This window comes from Talpa europaea (assembly GCF_964194135.1).
Source record: "Talpa europaea genome assembly, chromosome: 14".
NCBI classification, from domain to species: Eukaryota; Metazoa; Chordata; class Mammalia; order Eulipotyphla; family Talpidae; genus Talpa; species Talpa europaea.
Window position 1 is genome coordinate 85,765,569 of NC_140082.1, and position 18,511 is coordinate 85,784,079.

General features: G+C 42.7%; 1 protein-coding gene across 1 annotated transcript in view; it reads right to left on the reverse strand.

The window, feature by feature from the left end:
• The window catches only part of MCTP2 (multiple C2 and transmembrane domain containing 2), a 159,336-nt gene that overhangs the window by 82,113 nt on the left and 58,712 nt on the right, over nt 1-18,511 (reverse strand). The window contains exons 10-13 of the mRNA XM_084254074.1: nt 16,078-16,264; nt 13,830-13,923; nt 2,927-3,029; nt 1,494-1,596 (exon numbers count right to left, since the gene is read on the reverse strand). Of these exons, the coding sequence (XP_084110200.1) occupies nt 1,494-1,596; nt 2,927-3,029; nt 13,830-13,923; nt 16,078-16,264 (487 nt within the window). The remainder of the gene's footprint in view (nt 1-1,493; nt 1,597-2,926; nt 3,030-13,829; nt 13,924-16,077; nt 16,265-18,511) is intronic.

Consider the following 18,511-nt stretch of genomic DNA (forward strand, 5'->3'; position numbering starts at 1 on the left):
TGTGCCATGTTCTCGTTACACGTATTCTTTCAGGAATAGCTGACAAAGTTGTAATAAAAAAAAAGGAGGGAAATCCCATATTACCATCTCTTGTCCCAGATCCAGCAAGGCTGCAGCTCAGCAGCCAGCCAGGGGCTGCCTCTACCAGGGAGCAGCTGTTCCCCACTCTCTTCCAGAAACATCAGGGGTAGGAGCACTGGGAGAGAAATTAGCCAGATGATCAAAAACAGCCCAGGAATTGAGAAGTATGTCGCCCCCCTCTCAAACATCACATGAGCTAGTGTAACCTGAGGGTTCAATTGCAGACGGCTGCAAATACAAAATGCACCCCAGTTTTGGAAGAAAGAAGATTGGGGTGAAATGCATAAAGCAGTATTGACTGATAAGGCCACAGCGACCCCATGACATGTTGTATTAGTAGCTGGATGAAAAACAAAACGCCTTCCTCTAGAAAACACCTGGCATGGGCCTCCCTGGTGCCGCAGCGGTTGAGTGCTGGGCTGTGAAGCTGCCTGCAACCTCTGCAGCGCTAGTTCAATCCCTGGTCACCGGGCGAGGGTCCCACATGGTGCACAGAACTCTCCTGCCGCACCTGCTGCTCCCCTCAGCAGTGTACTTCGTCAGTCTGCCTGTTCTGTTCCCCACTCTGGCTCTGGTGAATTCTCTCACCCTCGGCGCTCCTGACTGTACCCAGTGCTTGCTTAAATAAATAAATAAATAAATAAATAAATAAATAAATAAATAAATAAATAAATAAATAAATAAATCTTTAAAAAAAAAAAAACCACCTGCACAAACTTTAGTGTCCAATGAATAAGTCACATCAGACCCCAGTGTCCCCCACTACCCATGCAAAGGCATTATTTTGTGCTTTCTGCAAGGAATTTTATAGGGTGTTTTTCCATTCGGTGCTGAGCTTACTTTACTCTCTACTATGTTATCTTTTAATTGGACTGCCAGACACAGCCTTCCAAGAGCCTCTCCGCTTACTCCCACAAAGCAGTTTTTGAGACTGAAGGCAAACACGACTCTAAAAAGACAAATAGAACGTTCGAAAATGATGCTTTTTAGCAGAACCAAGAACAAAGGTGGCGTAACCAGCAATTAATCTTTGAAGAAACGGGCAGTAAAGAGGTAATAAAGAAACACATGTATGTTTTTCCTTAACGAATGGAAAATTATTCATAGCTATGGATTCCCTGGAACCAAAGGGAGAGTCCCACCTGCAGACGAAGAGATTAAGGGTGGATTAAAAGACCAATCAAAATGTTCTGGGTGGTTAGCTTAGCATTAGACTGACCACACAAAAAATTATGTTACTTTTTATCTGAAACTTGAAAATACTGAGTAAGAATAAAGGCTAAACAGTTGTTTCCTGCTAGATCTGAGGGGATTTTTCCCCCTGATTGACAAAGATAAAGAAACACTAGACCATGGAAACTTATCAATTTGTAATATGACTCACAAATTGTTTATTAACAAAGGTAACTTACGGACAGCAAGGGAATGGCAACTTTTCCAAGAAAATCAGGGGGTTTATCTCCATCTTCATCAAACACTGTCACTTCCAAAACATCATGAATATCTTTAATAGGACTGAAACAAGAAACACACTGCGTATTATACACAAAAACACACAAGTGCAGTCTGTTCCGTGAAGATCTGAAAACACGGTTTCACTAATTAAGTCTGTATGTCCTTAGAGTATAAAACTACCATTTAATTAAACTCCAAAAATTAAATCAAACTGACTGTATTCCCAAACCTTCCATCATAGGAGATCCAGACATCCACATGAAAAAAAAAGTCAACTTTTTACTGTGATGCTTTCCCTGTCTACATGCCCTCAAGGCAAAGGGTTGAGGAAGCAGGGCGAAGAGAAAGCCTGAAAAGACAGAGATTTCAACATAACTTCCAAGAGAAAAGAGCAAAGTCAAGCTATTCTCGATTTTCCATTAATAAATAATTCCCTTAAGAAAGGGTGCTCGAAATCACTATTTTCAGAGACACATAGAAAGCTGTCTATCACTGAAACAAAAATATCAGTAACCCCATGTTTAGCAACATTATTTATGTTGACCAGAAGTCACATGTCAGTCTCACAGGGTACTGGCAATGTGCTGGGGAAACCAGAGACTCTTCATAGGGCAATTTGCAAACCTGCTTAGCAGTTAATCAACTTCTCCTAGATTCTGGGGATCTTTCTATTAATGTCATCAACTCTGTTCAAAACAGACTTTATTCTTTCAATGAGAAGCATCATGGAGCATTTCTTCAGTGTGGCCAGAGCAGCGACCAACCTTTTCACCCAAATTCATCGGAGGCCCCACTTTGAGCATGAAGGGCCTTCGGAATTAAACTAGGAAACAGATCCAGCCTCCCAAGTTCCTGAATTTGAAAAAACTGCAGGGCCTCGTTATAGAGAGGGTGATGGAGGATGGAGTACAGGGAGCTGATAAGGAATCACAGGTTGTCTGTATTTTCTGAAAGACTTTGGCAGAAGCCAAGACTTTCAGGCATTGAAATAATGTTACGAGAGATAAACTCCCTACATTTAAGGCAGGTCTTCATTTATGATTTTCTTTTAACCCAGGAATGAATTGGTCCAGATATATGGAAGCTTCCATGTACTCCTAGATTAATTGAGTCGCTACATGGTCTTCTTTACACGTGCTTCCTTTAACACTCCCTGCATCTCCAACTTCCCTCTCCTATTAACACTGTACTCTATAAATTGAAAGGAGAAAAGGTTTTCAGAAAAAATAAATAAATAAAGTCCATTCTTTGCACATAAAGATGGACAGAGAGTTTCACTCCAGCTTGGCCCAAACCTCCAGCCAAACATCCATCTTGGCCCAAACACAACAAGGACGACGGGTCTCTAGTTAAGGCCCTTCCCTGATATTCCAGAAGCTAAAACACTTACAATGTAAAGACTTTGTTCCACTCAGGGTTGAGGTTTTTGTAAATGGTGTGCGTCTGCAGCCGGTCATTACCTAACTCCAACAAGCAGAAAGGGTCACTTTTCCCTGGAAGGAGAACACAGACATTGGTTAAAGACAAATAAATCTCCTCGGTCAACAAAAAATGAAGGTGCTAGTGACAGGGGCCAAGTAGAGGAAGCCAAGCATTTCCATAACAATAAAACGGGGCTCTCTTTCCAGCCCACCCTGTGGACGCCCTATGTGGAAATTCAGGAGCTGTGCAGGACCACCCATGTTGGAGTCTGAACATACACTGGTTTGAACAAGTCAGGTTCACTTACCGCAGATTTTCTTGTACACAGATGGTGCCAACTTAGGGCACCAACCACTACAGAGCAGTGCTATGAAAGTATTTTCTCTTCCTTATGATTTACTTAAAAACATTTTTTCTTTTCTAGTTTACTTTATAATAAGACAGTATCAAAACATACAACACAAAAGAGGTATTCATTGCTGTTAGTGTTATTGATAAGATATCAGGTCAACAGCAGGTTGTTAGTAGTTAAGATTTAAGATTTTTTTTAAAGGTTTTTTTTTTTTTTAAGATTTATTTATTTATACAAGAGCTGGGGTACAGGCCAGTGGCGTGGGAGGGTGATAGGATTTACCAGAGACAGAGTGGGGATGAGAACAGGCAGAAGGACTGAAATATACCGCTGAGGGGAGCTGCGGGCAAGGCAGGAGAGGTCTGCTGCGCCATGTGGAAATCTCCCTGGCCGGCCGGGAATCGAACCCGCGCTGCAGAGGCTGCAGACAGCTTCACAGTGCTGCGCTCAACCTGCTGCGCCACCAGCGGAGGCCCTCAGATTTTTTTATTGTGTGGGAGATTGAACCCCTCCAACCCCTATGTGGTCCAAGGACCCAATGTATTGGTGGGTCAGCCTGATACACACCCAGGAGAAGCCTTGGGAACCAATCACTATGGGGATGAGGACAATGTGGCCATAAGAGAGGCCTCTTCTGTGTTTTGTTTTGTTTTTTCCTTTCCAAATTCTCTTTGAGCCTGTATAATTATATAATCTTCTCTCACCAGGAACCTCTAATAATGTACCGGCTTGAGTGTGGCCGTGAGAAGTGAGAACAGCACCAAAGAGGCTATTTGGGAGTTAAAATTGCCCTCTGGAGTGAATGGCCTCATTGCCCCTGTGCAACTCTGTACATCTTGAGAACACGAGACACACGTTTGGTGCTCTGACACATGTGAAGCATCGTTCAGTAGAGTAAGTCCCAACTTCTTATCTTAAAAACCATGAAGCTTAACCCTTACTTTTAGAGCTCACCTCTTTGCCTGTTTTCCACCTTACCTCACACACCCAAAATAACAATAGTGGGTCTCCCTGGTGGCACAAGGGGTTGAGTACCGCACTATGAAGCAATCTGCAGCCTCTGCAGCACGAGTTCAATCCCCAACCGGCCAAGGAGAAACCCACATGGCAAAGCAGACCCCTCCTGACTCACCTGCTTCTCCCCTCAGCAGTGTATTTCAGCTGTATTTCAGTCTGCCTGTTCTGTTCCCCACTCTGTCTCTGGTGAATCCTCTCACCCCCCACCCCCGCATCTTTGACCTGCACCCCAGCTCTTATATGCATAAATAAATAAATCTTTAAAAAAAAGATTTAACAAAAAACAAAATAATAGTAGTAATAGTGATAATAATAATGAGAAGAAGGAGGAGGAGGAAGAAGAAGTAGTCAGAGAAGTCAAAATTCCAAGTTGGACCCAAAAAATAACCAGGTAAAAATTCTGTCTTATTTTGTTGGGTGTGGCGGGGAGCCTTGAGTGAGAGACTGAAGACTCTGTAAGGACCATATAGGACCATATGGCATGAAGAGGCCCAGACTCCTCAGCACGTTGACACAGATCTGGGCACACTGAATTAATTGGGGGCATGAGGGCAGATGTTTCTCCAACAAAGGCCTGAATCCCAGGCCAAGGTCTAGTGCAAAAGAGTGAGCCAGCTCTTGACCTACTGGCCGACCATTTAGATCAATGAACCTACATCTAATTCACTTAATAACCAGAGCTCTGAGTTACTGCGCTTCGATAGACTGACACGGGCTGGGGCCTGCATGGTGATTATATTTAAAAAAGAAAGAAGTGCAGGAGCACAGGTCAGAGGCATTATTACTAAACAGGAGATCTCATTCAATTGACTAGTGGCCTGGACACTCCAATGCCAATGCTGGGCCAGAGCTGTTAAGTCATTGCTAGTATCTCAGTGGTCTGTAGGGAAACCATCAAGCCACACACATGGGATGGTTGCAAATACTTTGCAATCAATTACAAACAACATAAGGAGGTGCTGTCTAAATGTAGCAAAAAGGGACTTTATTCAAATGATAGCAAACAACTCTCAAAATCAATTCAAAGATTGGAAAATCAGGTCTCAAAAAATTACTAGAAGTCAAAAGTGCTTAGGGACACGTGCTTAGGGATACCGGAACCTTCCCAGTCAGTATCGCCCCAGCTGAAAATGTGATGTGGCACCACATGCCCTCCTGTCCTGGCCCTAGTGTGGCTGCCTCCAGTATAAATCCTCTCCTCGAGCTTTTTTGCCTCATCTGATGTAGATTTAAGGACCTTGAGGGACGTTTCTGATGGTCCCGGCTAGCTAAGTGCCCCCACCTTAAGCACCAGGGCTCAGAAGTGGGGTACTGGCTCTCAGCATCTGTGACTGCAAGGGGGTTCCTCCAACTCACACCATGGCAGATGCCCCAACTCGAGGGGGTGTTTCCAACACGGGGCAGCCAAAATCTAAGCTACACCAAATCCCTCCGTGTCAGCAAAAGGTCTCTTGCTTACTTCAAGACAGCTTTCCTCTGGAATATGCTGTGCAGCGGGCAGGGTAGGGGCAGGCGGGGATGCACCTGCCAATGTAGAAGAACACGTGGCCTCTTCAGTGACCACGAACATGGAAGAGGAGACAAATTGGAGCTCACTGCTCAGGCAGGAGCCGCTCCTTCCTCCATCCAAGCTACTTAACCGTTTGTCAGACTGTTAGTAGGTGTCAGCGTTCCCCTCCAGAGACCCCCACATGACATCCCATCAGCACTGGCTCTGGGGACACCATCTGACACTTTTAATGAAAGCCCCCGGGTTACCCCACAGCAGGGCAGAGACGGGCCGGTCCTGCGGAGGCACAGGTGGGCTGGAGCGCGGGTCCCTGCCTCGCGCCGGCTCACTCCGCACCGTCCCAGCTAATGAGGAGCAGACTTCCTTCCAGAAACTGGGAACTTCAGTTATGAGTCTCCCAGGAACACGCTGCACCAACTCTCTGAAGATAATTCCGTCAAAGCTCATTAAAATGCTGCATTTATTAATATTACAGTATAAACAGGCAGGGAGGAGAAGACGAAACAAAGGCAGTCAAACATTTATAGAGTAATTCCTGATTTATGAACACTTTGTGGACTGATTGCTTGGCCTAAAAGCTTCCAGATAAAAGGAGACCATAAATAAAATTTAAATAATGAATATTTTATTGGGGAAAATTATCTCCTATAATAAATGAATGTCCAAGGGGTCCCCGATGGTGTGGAGGGGACAGCTCCAGGCCGACTGACATATAGATACCCGGGCTGCTGCCCCACCTGTCTTTATATGTCAAACATGAAGATGACCCCGTCCATACCCAGAGGCCGTGTCATCTGGATGCTGTTTTACATGGGTGATTCCATTCCGGGCTGATGTTTTAGCACCTGGCACTCACAGCCTTCACTATTTTCCAAGGCTTTTGAAAAATTCAAATTTATTTCTATTCCTTGACCAGTAGCCACTTCCTGTGAGGACAGTGGCCGACTACCACTCCCCATCAGGTCACCAGGACCCACCACAGGCCTTTACCCAGAGGGGGAACTAATTAAGATGTCATTAAGAACCAAGCAGTGGGATCCACCAAGTGACTCCTTTTGCTTATTCATAGAACAACACAAATGAAATGGATCCATTCACTCTCTCTGAGCCAGCAGCCACAGACTGCTGAGCCATCCCTAGACTCCTAACCTCACAGTCCTAGAACTCACGTGTTTTGGAAGCTGTTAAGGCAAGATGGCCTGCCAAAGGCATGTGTATATCACCTGTGATGTGTTTTTTAAAATTTAGTCTTGGAGGCCTCCCTAGTGGCACAAGGGGTTAAGAAGCAGTACCGTGAAGCTATCCATAGCCTCCGCAGCATGAGTTCAATCCCCGGGCAGGGAGCTACCCACATGGCACAGCAGATCTACCCTGTCTGCCTGCTGCTCCCCTCAGCAGTGTATTTCAGCAGTCAATCCACCTGTTCTGTCCCCCACTCTGTCTCTGGTGAATCCTCTCACCCCCAACACCTCTGGCTTACACCCCAACTCTTGTATGCATAAATCTTTAAAATAAAATTTAGTCTTGACTTGGGTTCAGCTATCCATGTGATTCTCGTGACAATAATACTAAAGCACTCCCTCACTTCTGCTGAGATTTCTAGAACTGCATAGAAGTCCTCCCTATGAAAGTGGGACATCTTTAGGAGGAGAGTATTGCAAGAGACTCTGCTTCACAAACCAAGCCAAACCAGGAAGTGGACATGTGATTTAAAATTCCCAGTGGACAATACTTATGGAATCATTTCTCACTGATAGAAGTAGCCTTGTGTTTTATAAGCAAAAGCTAAAAGAACAAAAATGTACAGGTAGTGTTATAATTCACAGAAACTACTCAAAAGCCACCATTGTAGCATATGGCTGGAGTAGTTCTACTTTATAATGTGGAATCTAAATGCAGTGTTTTGATCAACCGAATAGCATTTTTATATGTAACGAAATGACTGGTGAGCCCACTAAGACATTTATATTGTTAAGCCATTATCCAGATTATCAAAATGTGAATGCAGACACAAAATTGGTTTGGTGTGAGAATTTCTTTTCCTACCATGAAGCATATTATTTTTCTTCATTTTTATCAGGCAATAGAAATGGAACAGAACAAACAAAAATTGTAGAGCAATAACTGTAGTTTTCTAAAAGTGGTTGAAGAGCTAACAGTGATTAGTGATGCTTACAGAGTCATTATGTAAAATTAGGGAAATTATGAAAAGAAAATCAAGAAGACAATAAAATGTGAAATTCCCTGTATCAACTACACTCTAATAATACAGATTTCGTAGAGAATGGGAATAGTATTATTGAGCATGTAATATGTGTCAGAAATGTTCATTTAGGCTTGAATTTAACCCTGAAAATACCCATGAGGAAGTAAAGGTTCAAATGGACCCCACTAGGTGGTGTAACCAATGTGTAGGTCTGGGTCTCTATTTCTATACATCGTCTGCACCATCATATACACAGACTAAAATGAGAGGCAGCTACCATATATATAAAGGGCAAAAAAATATGCGAATTCATTTTCATTTTCAGTGAATAAGTCATTGAACTGAATGTTGATTCACTTAATTTCTGAGTGGTAGTCACTTAGAAAGGGTTCTTGTTCTTTACATCAGTCCCAGGAGATCAAGCTTGTGTGTAGAATAGACCAACAGCACCTCCTAATGGCACTGCCAACAGGCCACACAGATCTTGAGCAAGGTCCACAGCGATGTTACACAGTGCCCCCTACTGAGATACTCTACAAGAGGAGGGGCATGAAGGGGTCAGACTTCTTAAGCATGTCTAACATAGGGCAAGCGATCAATCAGAATTTGTTGACAATCATCTATCTCCAAGTTGGCTTTTCTTAAGAAAAATGTAAAAAGCAGTTGGGACATCTGTAATGGGCTCCCTGGAAAGAACCAGGAAGTTCTGACACTAAATGTGTCTTCATTCCTTTGGGTGGGACACAATGAGGATCCTGCATCTGCTTATGCTATCAAGTAAGGTTACTTCATAATAACCTGCATTTTTTCTTGTCTAAAAACATCTTGTCTTTTCCATTCCTCTGAACGATATTTTGAGATGACTACATTTGGTTGTCGAGTTATTTCTCAGTACTTGAGACAGAAAAAGGCCCATGTAACAACCTTATTGCCAAAAAGGAAAGAGAATCCAGGTATGATTGGAAACTTCTTGCATTTGATGGGTGGGTTTTGTATGGCGAAAAGTGTCCCAAAGTTACAAGGGTAGAAGAAAACTCCCTGGAGAACAAGTAATTCCAAACTATGAGTAAAGATGGCATTAGCAGGGCCTCCCCTGGTGGCACAGGTGGTTGAGTGCAGTGCTGTGAAGCTGCCCGCAGCCTCTGCAGTGCTGGTTCGATCCCCGGCCAGCCAGTGAGGGTCCCACATGGCACAGCAGACCTCTCCTGACTCTCCCGCTGCTCCCCTCAGCAGTGTATTTCGTCAGACTGCCTGTTCTGTTCCCCACTCTGTCTCTGGTGAATCCTCTCACCCTTCTGTGCCTCTGGCCTGTACCCCAGTTCCTGTATAAATAAATAAACCTTATAAAAAAAACAATGGCATTAGCACGTTAGTTCCTTCATTGCCTCCTGAAAATTCACCAGTTTCTTATCATGACAGATGATTTGAATGACACAAACATGAAAGTGGAGTGTGCTACAAAAAGAGGGGAGATTGTAACCTGGATTAAACTGTGTTGTGTTAGATCATATTATATCATATATCATATGTTATATTACTCACTATCATCCTGCACTGAGCTGTGCTTGCAAAGCTACTCTATTTGTTCTTTTGCTAAGATTAGCGTGATGGGGTAAAGAAAACGCTCCAAAATGTCTATCTTCGCTATTTTATCCCAGACTATTTCTTAGCAGGCAGGGGCATCCTGGCAGTGGCAACTGGATAGAGCATTAAAACAGCAGGAGACTAAAGAATAATCAGTCTTGCTACTGAATGATTCCTTAGGGGGAAGTGAGTCAATATATTAAGAATTATTTTATAGAACAAAATGAATAAAGTCTAATTAAGAGGCAGGAAGACATATGGAAGTGATGTTTTGATTCTAAGAACATAAGAATCACTGACAACAGGTTGGATCTGGCATGGCCATTGAGCAAATGGCTCCATGATGGTCTCCACACCATCATGTTGGGCTGAAACAACCACCACATGCCACCATCCTGGCAGCCTCCCCACAGGGTTCTAGAACTCCATCATGACAAGATTATTCAGAACAAAGCTCTGCATATATGCTGAACATTCCAGCAGGACCACTCCTTAGGTAAAAAGACATTATTGTTTGTACTGAATAAAATACAATTCCAGACAGAAAATATTTCAGTTCTCTAACAATTTTTCTATTTACCTATCATCTACTTTATTATCTTTTTATAGTCTATGAAATAAGCCTGGCAATTTTTCTAACAATATTAACTCATAAATCTGATGTGCCCCTGGGGCTAAGCTAAATATACAGCCCATTCTCTCTGGGGGTGTCTGCTGTGGATTTGCAACCTGTTGCACTAATCAAGTCTCAGTTTTGTCCTGCACAAAACATTCCTCACATTTAATTATCAGAATGTGAATTACTTTCTTCGCAAACAGCTGAGTTTTCAGACCAGCAGCAGCTGACTGAATTAGGTTGGTCTCATTTAACACTGCAAAGAGCTATGTCTGAGACTCAGAGAACAATTTAGCATATGTTTGCTGCACTGATGTTGGGCCCCAGTTTACTGCAGAAGTAGTGACATCACACTGGGTAACCTGTGCTTAAAGATTTTAGGTTATGACTGGCATAAGGTGTTTGAGGTGAGTTCTTTAATAAGTGTCTGACTCACTCCTCTGTTAGAATGACTACTTATGGTTACTATTAGTCTTATTCTTATTCTTATTATCACACCCAATGTTGACTATGGACCTGAGAACACTAAAATAACCTCCACCAGCTTTAGAGGCACAGGCTACCAATACATGACTCCAAATTCTTTAAAATAAAAAGTTCCTTCACTTATACACAAATTAATGTCATACACTTGAAAAATGCAAGCAATAAATTTAAATTTAACTTGGGGATTAAGGATGCCCGTTCTTATACAATTGAAAATCCACATGTAACTCTTGACTACCCCCAATTAACTACTACTAGCCAGCTGATGACTGAAACAGTCAAAGAACACTCATTTTGTCTAAGTCTCATATACTGAATTCTTACAATAAAGTCAGGTAGAGAGAAGATGTCATGAAGAAATTCATAAGGAAGAGAAAACACATGGACAGCGTTGGACTTGCCAGGGGTCATCTGTACTGCCTCATGGGTTACCCTAAGTTTACACCATCTGTTTACAAGATTATCTGCATGTAAGTGCACCTGGGCAGTGCAAGGACCACCAGTCCATCCTTATCACTACCTCAGTGTGATCTGAATCCACTTCCGTTCTCACATAGAAAAGTTTTCAACTGATTTAGGTTCACCTTGTAACCATCAGGCCAGGCCCTGATTGGGAATAACCTGGAAGGAGATTCTCACACTGGAACCTGACTCTGCAAAGAAACTAGACTGTGAAACTTGATTCTAAAAATAAAGATCAGTATGATGAAAGATGCGTAGCTAGTGGCAAGGATCTTTGTTTCACAAGAGTGATCTAATTCTCTCTTAAATGATAGAGTCAAGCTTGTTACCCTTACCACTGTTTTTTGTTACTGGAATCCTCAGGGACTCACTTTCATCTGCTCCAAAACTAGTGGCTGAATAGCTTGAATATAAAGAAAATAATGAAATGACAAAATTCCCCTCAGAAGAGGGTTTGCCTTGTAATCAGATCTTCCCAGTTATCCACTTTTCAGGCTCCTTCCTATATGCTTATTTTCAGCCACAAGTGCCCTCTGGAGCAGGTGACAGCAGCCTGTCAATAAAGGCTAGTTTGAGGGGAGGTGTTTTATGGAGGTCATGTGAGAGAATGAATAAAATAAAGGAGTTTGTTAAAAACAGGTCTTCTGAGGGGAGCAGAGGGTGCGACAGGAGAGGTCTGCTGCGCCATGTGGGTTGCTCCCTGGCTGGTGGGGGATCGAAATCGTGCTGCAATGGCTGCGGATAGCTTCACAGGTTGCATCTTAACCCTTGCGCCAGTCAATCTGCCTCTTCTGTTCCCCACTCTGTCTCTGATGAATCCTCTCACTCCCCACGCCTCTGGCCTGGACCCCAGCTCTTGTATGCATAAATAAATCAATCTTAAAAAAAAACAAAAACAGGTCTTAAGAAGAAAACATTTAATGCACTGGAATAGTTGCTAGAGTTCACAAAATATACAACTATAGGCAAAAATGTTTTGCAAATACTGCTTGAAGGTATAAATGAGTGTCAGAGGCTTAGACAACACTTTAAGAAGCAATGACAAACATAAACTCATCAAGGACTATATCGAAATACTTAGATGGAAATAAATAATTTGCTCTGGATTTTGCTCTGGAAAATTGGGTAATGAAATGTGCTTACTAATGACAAAAGCACCTGAAATGTGTAAGGTGTTTTCATTAGCTAAAAGAAGAAAAGGGAGAATTTCTAAGTCAATATGAGATTATAAACATTTGCGACTAAATTAATGTATTTCATCTACAACCTTGGAAATGTATATATCCATATTGACCAAAAAACCAGTTTAGGTCATTTCAATGGGCATTTCTTTATAAAATAGTGATTTCTATGGTTCATTTTTATGAGGGTGAGGAAAACTTTAAAAATATATTCATATTATTCATCATTTTTCTAACACTAGTATTTAAAATTAAAATTCTCATCTCCAAAGTTTGTGTTTCCTGAAACTTATTCTCAGAAATTCAGAGGTTATGCACATTAGTGTAATAGTTTCTGTGTGGAAGACAGAAAACGAGCAGACCACAATTTTTTAAATATGAGCTTTTAAAAAACAACAAAAACATATCCAGAGTGATCCGTGCTTCAGAGTATCCCTTGAGTCCACTGGTTCACTTGGTAAATGGCATCTCTCAGGCCAGTGTCTGGATTGCCCATCAGTGCAAGGGAATAATGTGTCAATCAATGGAGAGTTGCCCTCCCATCAGACACCGGAGTATGTGGAACACTCTCCTGGGGGTCAAGTACATTGTGGCACAAAACATGCCTGCCCAAGCATCTGTCCAAAATTTCAAGTTGACGAAGCACCAAGAGAAGCTTTGTACACCACAAAGTGGTCCCATAGGCAGGACTTGGTAACATTTATAGAGACGGCCAGCTTGAGGAGTAGTAAGGTTTAATTTACAAACTAAGTACTGAGCACAGAGAAGACTTAACACCTCTACCCACACAGCACCACAAGGGCCACAGGCCAGAAGTGGAAGCTGTCTTTTGAGAAAAGGTTTATCAAAAAATTACCTTGGGGGCCACCCTGGTGGTGCAAGGGGTTAAGACGCAACCTATGAAGTTATCCACAGCCTCTGCAGCATGAGTTCGATCCCGGGCCAGGGAGCTACCCAGATGGAGCAGCAGACCTCTCCTGTCTCATCCGCTGCTCCCCTCAGCAGGGTATTTCAGTAGATCTGCCTATTCTGCTCCCCACTCTGTCTCTGGTGAATCTTCTCAGCCCCTGGCCCTGCACCTCGGGCCTGTACCCCAGTTCTTGTATGCATAAATAAATCTTACCAAAAAATTACCCTAGGATGTAAAGAAGCCATAGCATTAATAATCCACAAATATATTTAAAACTCAAATAGATAAGTACATTTTTGTAATGATTACCGAATAAAATAGCATTATCATAATAAAACTATTTGAAAAAGTAATTATGGAAAAATAGTCATTAAGTGAACAAATTGCTTGCCTGCTACTTTTTTCCTTCTATGACTATTGCTGAAACAGGATGATCACTGTATCTATGGTTCTTGTATTAAGACATTTTTCTTTGCATGTAGGATTATTTCAAAGCAGGAGAAAAATAAGCAACAAATAATGAATTAAAGATGAGCATGTTTTATACCTGAGAAATCTGCTGCCAAGAGATCTGCTGCCTTTAAAACCTTCACTTGCAAGATGCCAATGTCCTTCATGTCTTTCAGAGAGTTCTGTAAGCACTAAGGGGGAGAAAAATGAATCGCAAATGGAAATAGCTTTCTAATGTACCTCTTACTGCCATCAAGCCCTGTGAGAAGTACATTCTTTCTTACATAATTCTTAGAATGTGTTATATCAGTCAACAGGACAGCCGGACACTTACAGCAACCGGTTTAAAAGTGATTGAGAATTAATTAACTGCAGCTTCAAAATAAACAAATTACACAGCACAGACAATCTCCTTTTAACATCGCCCCCTGGTGATAGCACAGATACCCCACCGTGAAAATGTCTGTGGAATTACATTTGCTCTCACTTTTCCTCTCTTTTCTCATTAACGAAACCTTAAATCACCCGAGAAGCAACATCATTCTGACCTAGTTAGCGCCAAGTTTATGGATACCAGAGGATTAAGCATGGACTTCTCAAAGAGCCTCAGGATCACTAGAAAGAGAGCAGTGATGGAAATGGAGGGAATTTTCTGGTCTGTGTTTTAGTTAACTCATTAAATTAGAGATTAAGCATCTAGCATCCCTCTGTACTCACATTTACTTTAATATTTTAGTTTGCATAAGCCAAAGCTCAAACAGCTACTAAAAATCCTTAAGCACGCATGGCAAACGTTAGAACCTGTGTGCACAGCGTCGTGAGAAACTGCTCGGAGCTGAGAAGCAGATCAGTGCTCCACATGCCTGCAGAACACATCTGTTGAAAAGGATGCTGCTTCCAAACCTTTGCATATAGTATTTCCGTCATCATTAGATAGCTAAAAACCTGTGAGAAGCAGACCCCAGGGAGGATAGTAAAATCCTTGCTATTCAGGCATTTCAGGACAGAATAACAAAAGCTAACCAGTGTAGGTTTATCTGACTGGATAGCACCATTCCTGAGAACTTTTGAAAGTTGTTGCTGTTTGTTATTTTCAGGTTAAAATCAAAACTAGTTTTTAAGCTAAGATGAAAATCTTTGAAGTAAAGTACTTTTACAATTGAGGGGTGGAAATGCTTTTAAAGATTATCTATTCTTACATCTACAAAGTAAATATAGGCATCTGGAGCTCTGGTCTTGTAACAAAAAATTATCTTTCTCTACCAAGCTAGCCAGTTTGCTAGTTGAAAAATCACTTGATATTTCTATTTTGTTTGTAGTTTCTTCAAACCACTCTCCATTCGTACTCCCCAAGTCCTGGAGAATTATTCAAAGCAGTCATGATGGTTTCACCTAATACTTCCTTAAAAGCACATGGCACTCCTCATGAATTTGGTAAATTTTGCAATTTGTCCATGAGAAAAGTTTAGGTAAAAGTTGTTTTTTTCACCATCAGATTTTCCTTGATTTAACTAATGTCCTCAGAGAGAATATTAATAATGAATTCTGTCAAACATTCTTCAGAGTAGGCCAACTTTACATGCAGAATCTATGTTGACAATAGAAAGGTATGTGTCTAGGTTTCTGATTCCCAAAGAGAAATAGTTACTCAATTAATCAATACGTGTACCCAGGGAGGGATTCTGGAAGTGCTAACTTTATGTGGAGAATAATATTTCCATTAAATAAGGATTCATCTTTGCTTGATTTCAAGCCACTTTCCTAAAACATGCCTTTCATGTGTGGCAATAAAATAAACTTATTGATTTACAAAGAAGATAGTGTCAAATAGAATGTAAATACAGGCCCTTCGAAAGTCAGACTCAAAACACAAGTGAAGAGACTGGAGCCACGCCATTAACAACGCTGAGTAGACTTTTAAGCACATTGCAATTATTTGGCAAAAATCACACACAACAATTATTATCTGTCATGGTGGAGTCTTTCATGTCTGCCTAATGCTTTGCTTTATAAAGCACAAGCATTTTTTTCACTTGCTGCTAAAGTTTCTGGAAACTTCTATAACATGGCAAGCATTCACGGTGGGCTAAAAAAAAAAATAAATAAGCCTTTTTTCCTAAATGCTAAAAATTCAAAATACCTTGTTTAGGTTTTAAAATGGCAAGGCACATTCTAATCAACTTTCATCTTCTCACAATCTAATCGACTTTCTTGAATCTCTAGGTCTGAAGTCTTGTTTTATGAGACACATCCATTACACTTTGCGCAAACACCTACATGTACTTTTTTCACTCATAGAACTTGTTCCAACTTAAAAGCCAAGGTGGCACAGGCCAGGCACTCACATATCGCTGGGCGATCTGCTTCCTTTCCCTGGGGTCTGCCAAGGGACACACACACAGGTCGGAGATCGAGACTCCCGTGCAGGGCGTGAGCGTGACCAGCAGCAGGAGTGTCCCAGGGCAGCTCTCCAGCGGCAGCTCCAAGCAGTTGGCTTGCTTGAGAGGAAGAGCTGAGATGTCCACCTTACACCTAGAGAAGTCACAGCAGTCAGAGGAAAAGAGTGATTTTAAAAGGGGCTGCCCCTGAAGAGCCAGGCTGATTGTTATTTCGTCATCCCCCACATCTCACTTTGTCTGGACTTGGGTGGATGGAGGCTCTGAAGATTTCAGGGGTTACCCTGGCTCATAATAAAGACCCCACCTCGCCCTATGCTCGGGTTATTGGAAACCCACTTCAGTGATAGGACGTGTATTGAAATCAAATCCTGTCCTTCCCTTCTACATCAGCCAACATTGTTTTTTCTCAGCGTTATAATGAAACAACATTGACCAGATGCTCTTCATTTATTTGTAAAATACCAGCATTGTCCCTGGACCTGGTGTGCAAACTCCCAGCCTGACACCCTCTAAAATTAAGAAGGGAAAGACGCTCCGAGGAATGGGGTGTGGGGGAAACAGCAAGGGGAAGGAAAGGCATCAGGGTTTTGCCAGCCTGGGTGACATCTCCCCAAAAGGGTCAGGTCAAGAGGGCAGGACAGGCCTTTGTGAGTTCCTGTCACCTGGGTGGGGGAACTAAGGCCAACCAGCGGAGACCCTAAGAGCCGTGGGAGAAACCACATGACTTACAGAACGCAAATTCCTGAGATGCAGGGCTCTGTCTCCAGAAAGAACTTTTTAAGTTGGAGAAATCTATCAAGGCAGATCTTGTCTCAGGAAGCACCACCCCCCCCCTCGCCCTTGTCGCAGGTGCCCCAGCACAGAACAGAAACTTGGGGTTCGCCTGCTGTGGACAGTCTCTGCCTATGCACTATCACATTGGGCCTTTTCCTCCCACTAACCTATTCTGATCTTAATGTGCCTGGCCATCCAGCCACGAAAGAACCTAGAGAGTGGATTTCCCCTGGCACCCCAACACTTAAATTTAACTGAGCAGGAGGACTGTGAGGTCAAGAAGAGGGGGGAGTCTCAAAGCCTAAGCACTGTGCGGACTCCCTGGCCGGATCTCCTGGCACGGGAATGAAGGACCACAGCTCACTGAGAGGAGCAGACAGAGGAGCACAGAGGGAGAGGACAGCAGAGACCACTTCTTGCAGGTCATGATAACTGGCAGGTTTCACTTCAAGAATCAGGTTAAGGGTTTTCCGAACAGGCACAGGATCTCGGGGTGTCTCAGGTGGGGCTCTGGGCCAAATGGAGCCAGAGGACGCGCTGAGATCCCACAGCAGCAGCGCTTGCAGGGGAGGCTGCAGGTGAGGCTGGGCCAACCACTCTCAGTTGCATTTTCTGCTTGGTAACAGCTGACATTCCGGGGAGACTGAACCTCAGTATCCATTTAAATACAACTACAGGGCCTCCCCAGTGGCGCAACAGTTGAGCTCTGGGTTGCAAAGCTGCCTGTAGCCTCTGCAGCGCCAGTTCGATCCCTGGCTGCTCCCCGGCCACCGGAGGAGGGTCCCACATGGCGCGCAGACCTCTCCTGCCGCCCGCTGCTCCCCTCAGCAGTGTACTTCGGTCCTTCTGCCTGCTCTGCTCCCCGCTCTGGCTCTGGTGAATTCTCTCAACCTCCCGCGCTTCTAACTGTACCCAGTGCTTGTATAAATAAATAAATAAATATTTTTAAAAAGGTGCACAAAAGTTTAATAAATAAATAAATAAATAAATAAATAAATAAATAAATAAATAAATACAATTGCAAACAGGGCAGCAGGGCTGAGGTGCTCCATCCTTTCGTTGTTTTAACACTGCAAACTCGCGTGCCCTGGCGCGCACTACCTTGGCTCCTACACAGGTGGTGAGGGGGGCAGGGTATGGAGGGGGAAAGACGGGGGACCATGGGTAGGTCCTGGCGCTACTGTGGGTGTGTTTTCAATTCTCATTTGTCCTCTGTCCTTATTAAATGAGATGACTATTCCAGTCTTGAAAAAAGGGTACAGACACTGCCTCTCAGAATGTACCAGGATGGTTCTTACCACGCGTTCTCAGTGGATTTTGTATGTTTGCAGGTTATCAGAACAAGGTATGCTTACCTGATCTGTAAAGCAATGCCAATCATCAACCACAAACTCATGTAAAATGTTCCAAGGAAATAAATTTGAAAGAAAACTTGCAATCCCTTTCCAATTAGAAAGAAAACTACACCAGCAAAATTATATGCCAGTTTTTACTACAAAATAAAAATATTTTACCTACTGTTATGTAGAAATAGAAGTAAATATATGTGGCTATGTATTTCCCAATTACAAAAAGTGATTCCACTTATGGCAAGAGGTAGCAATTA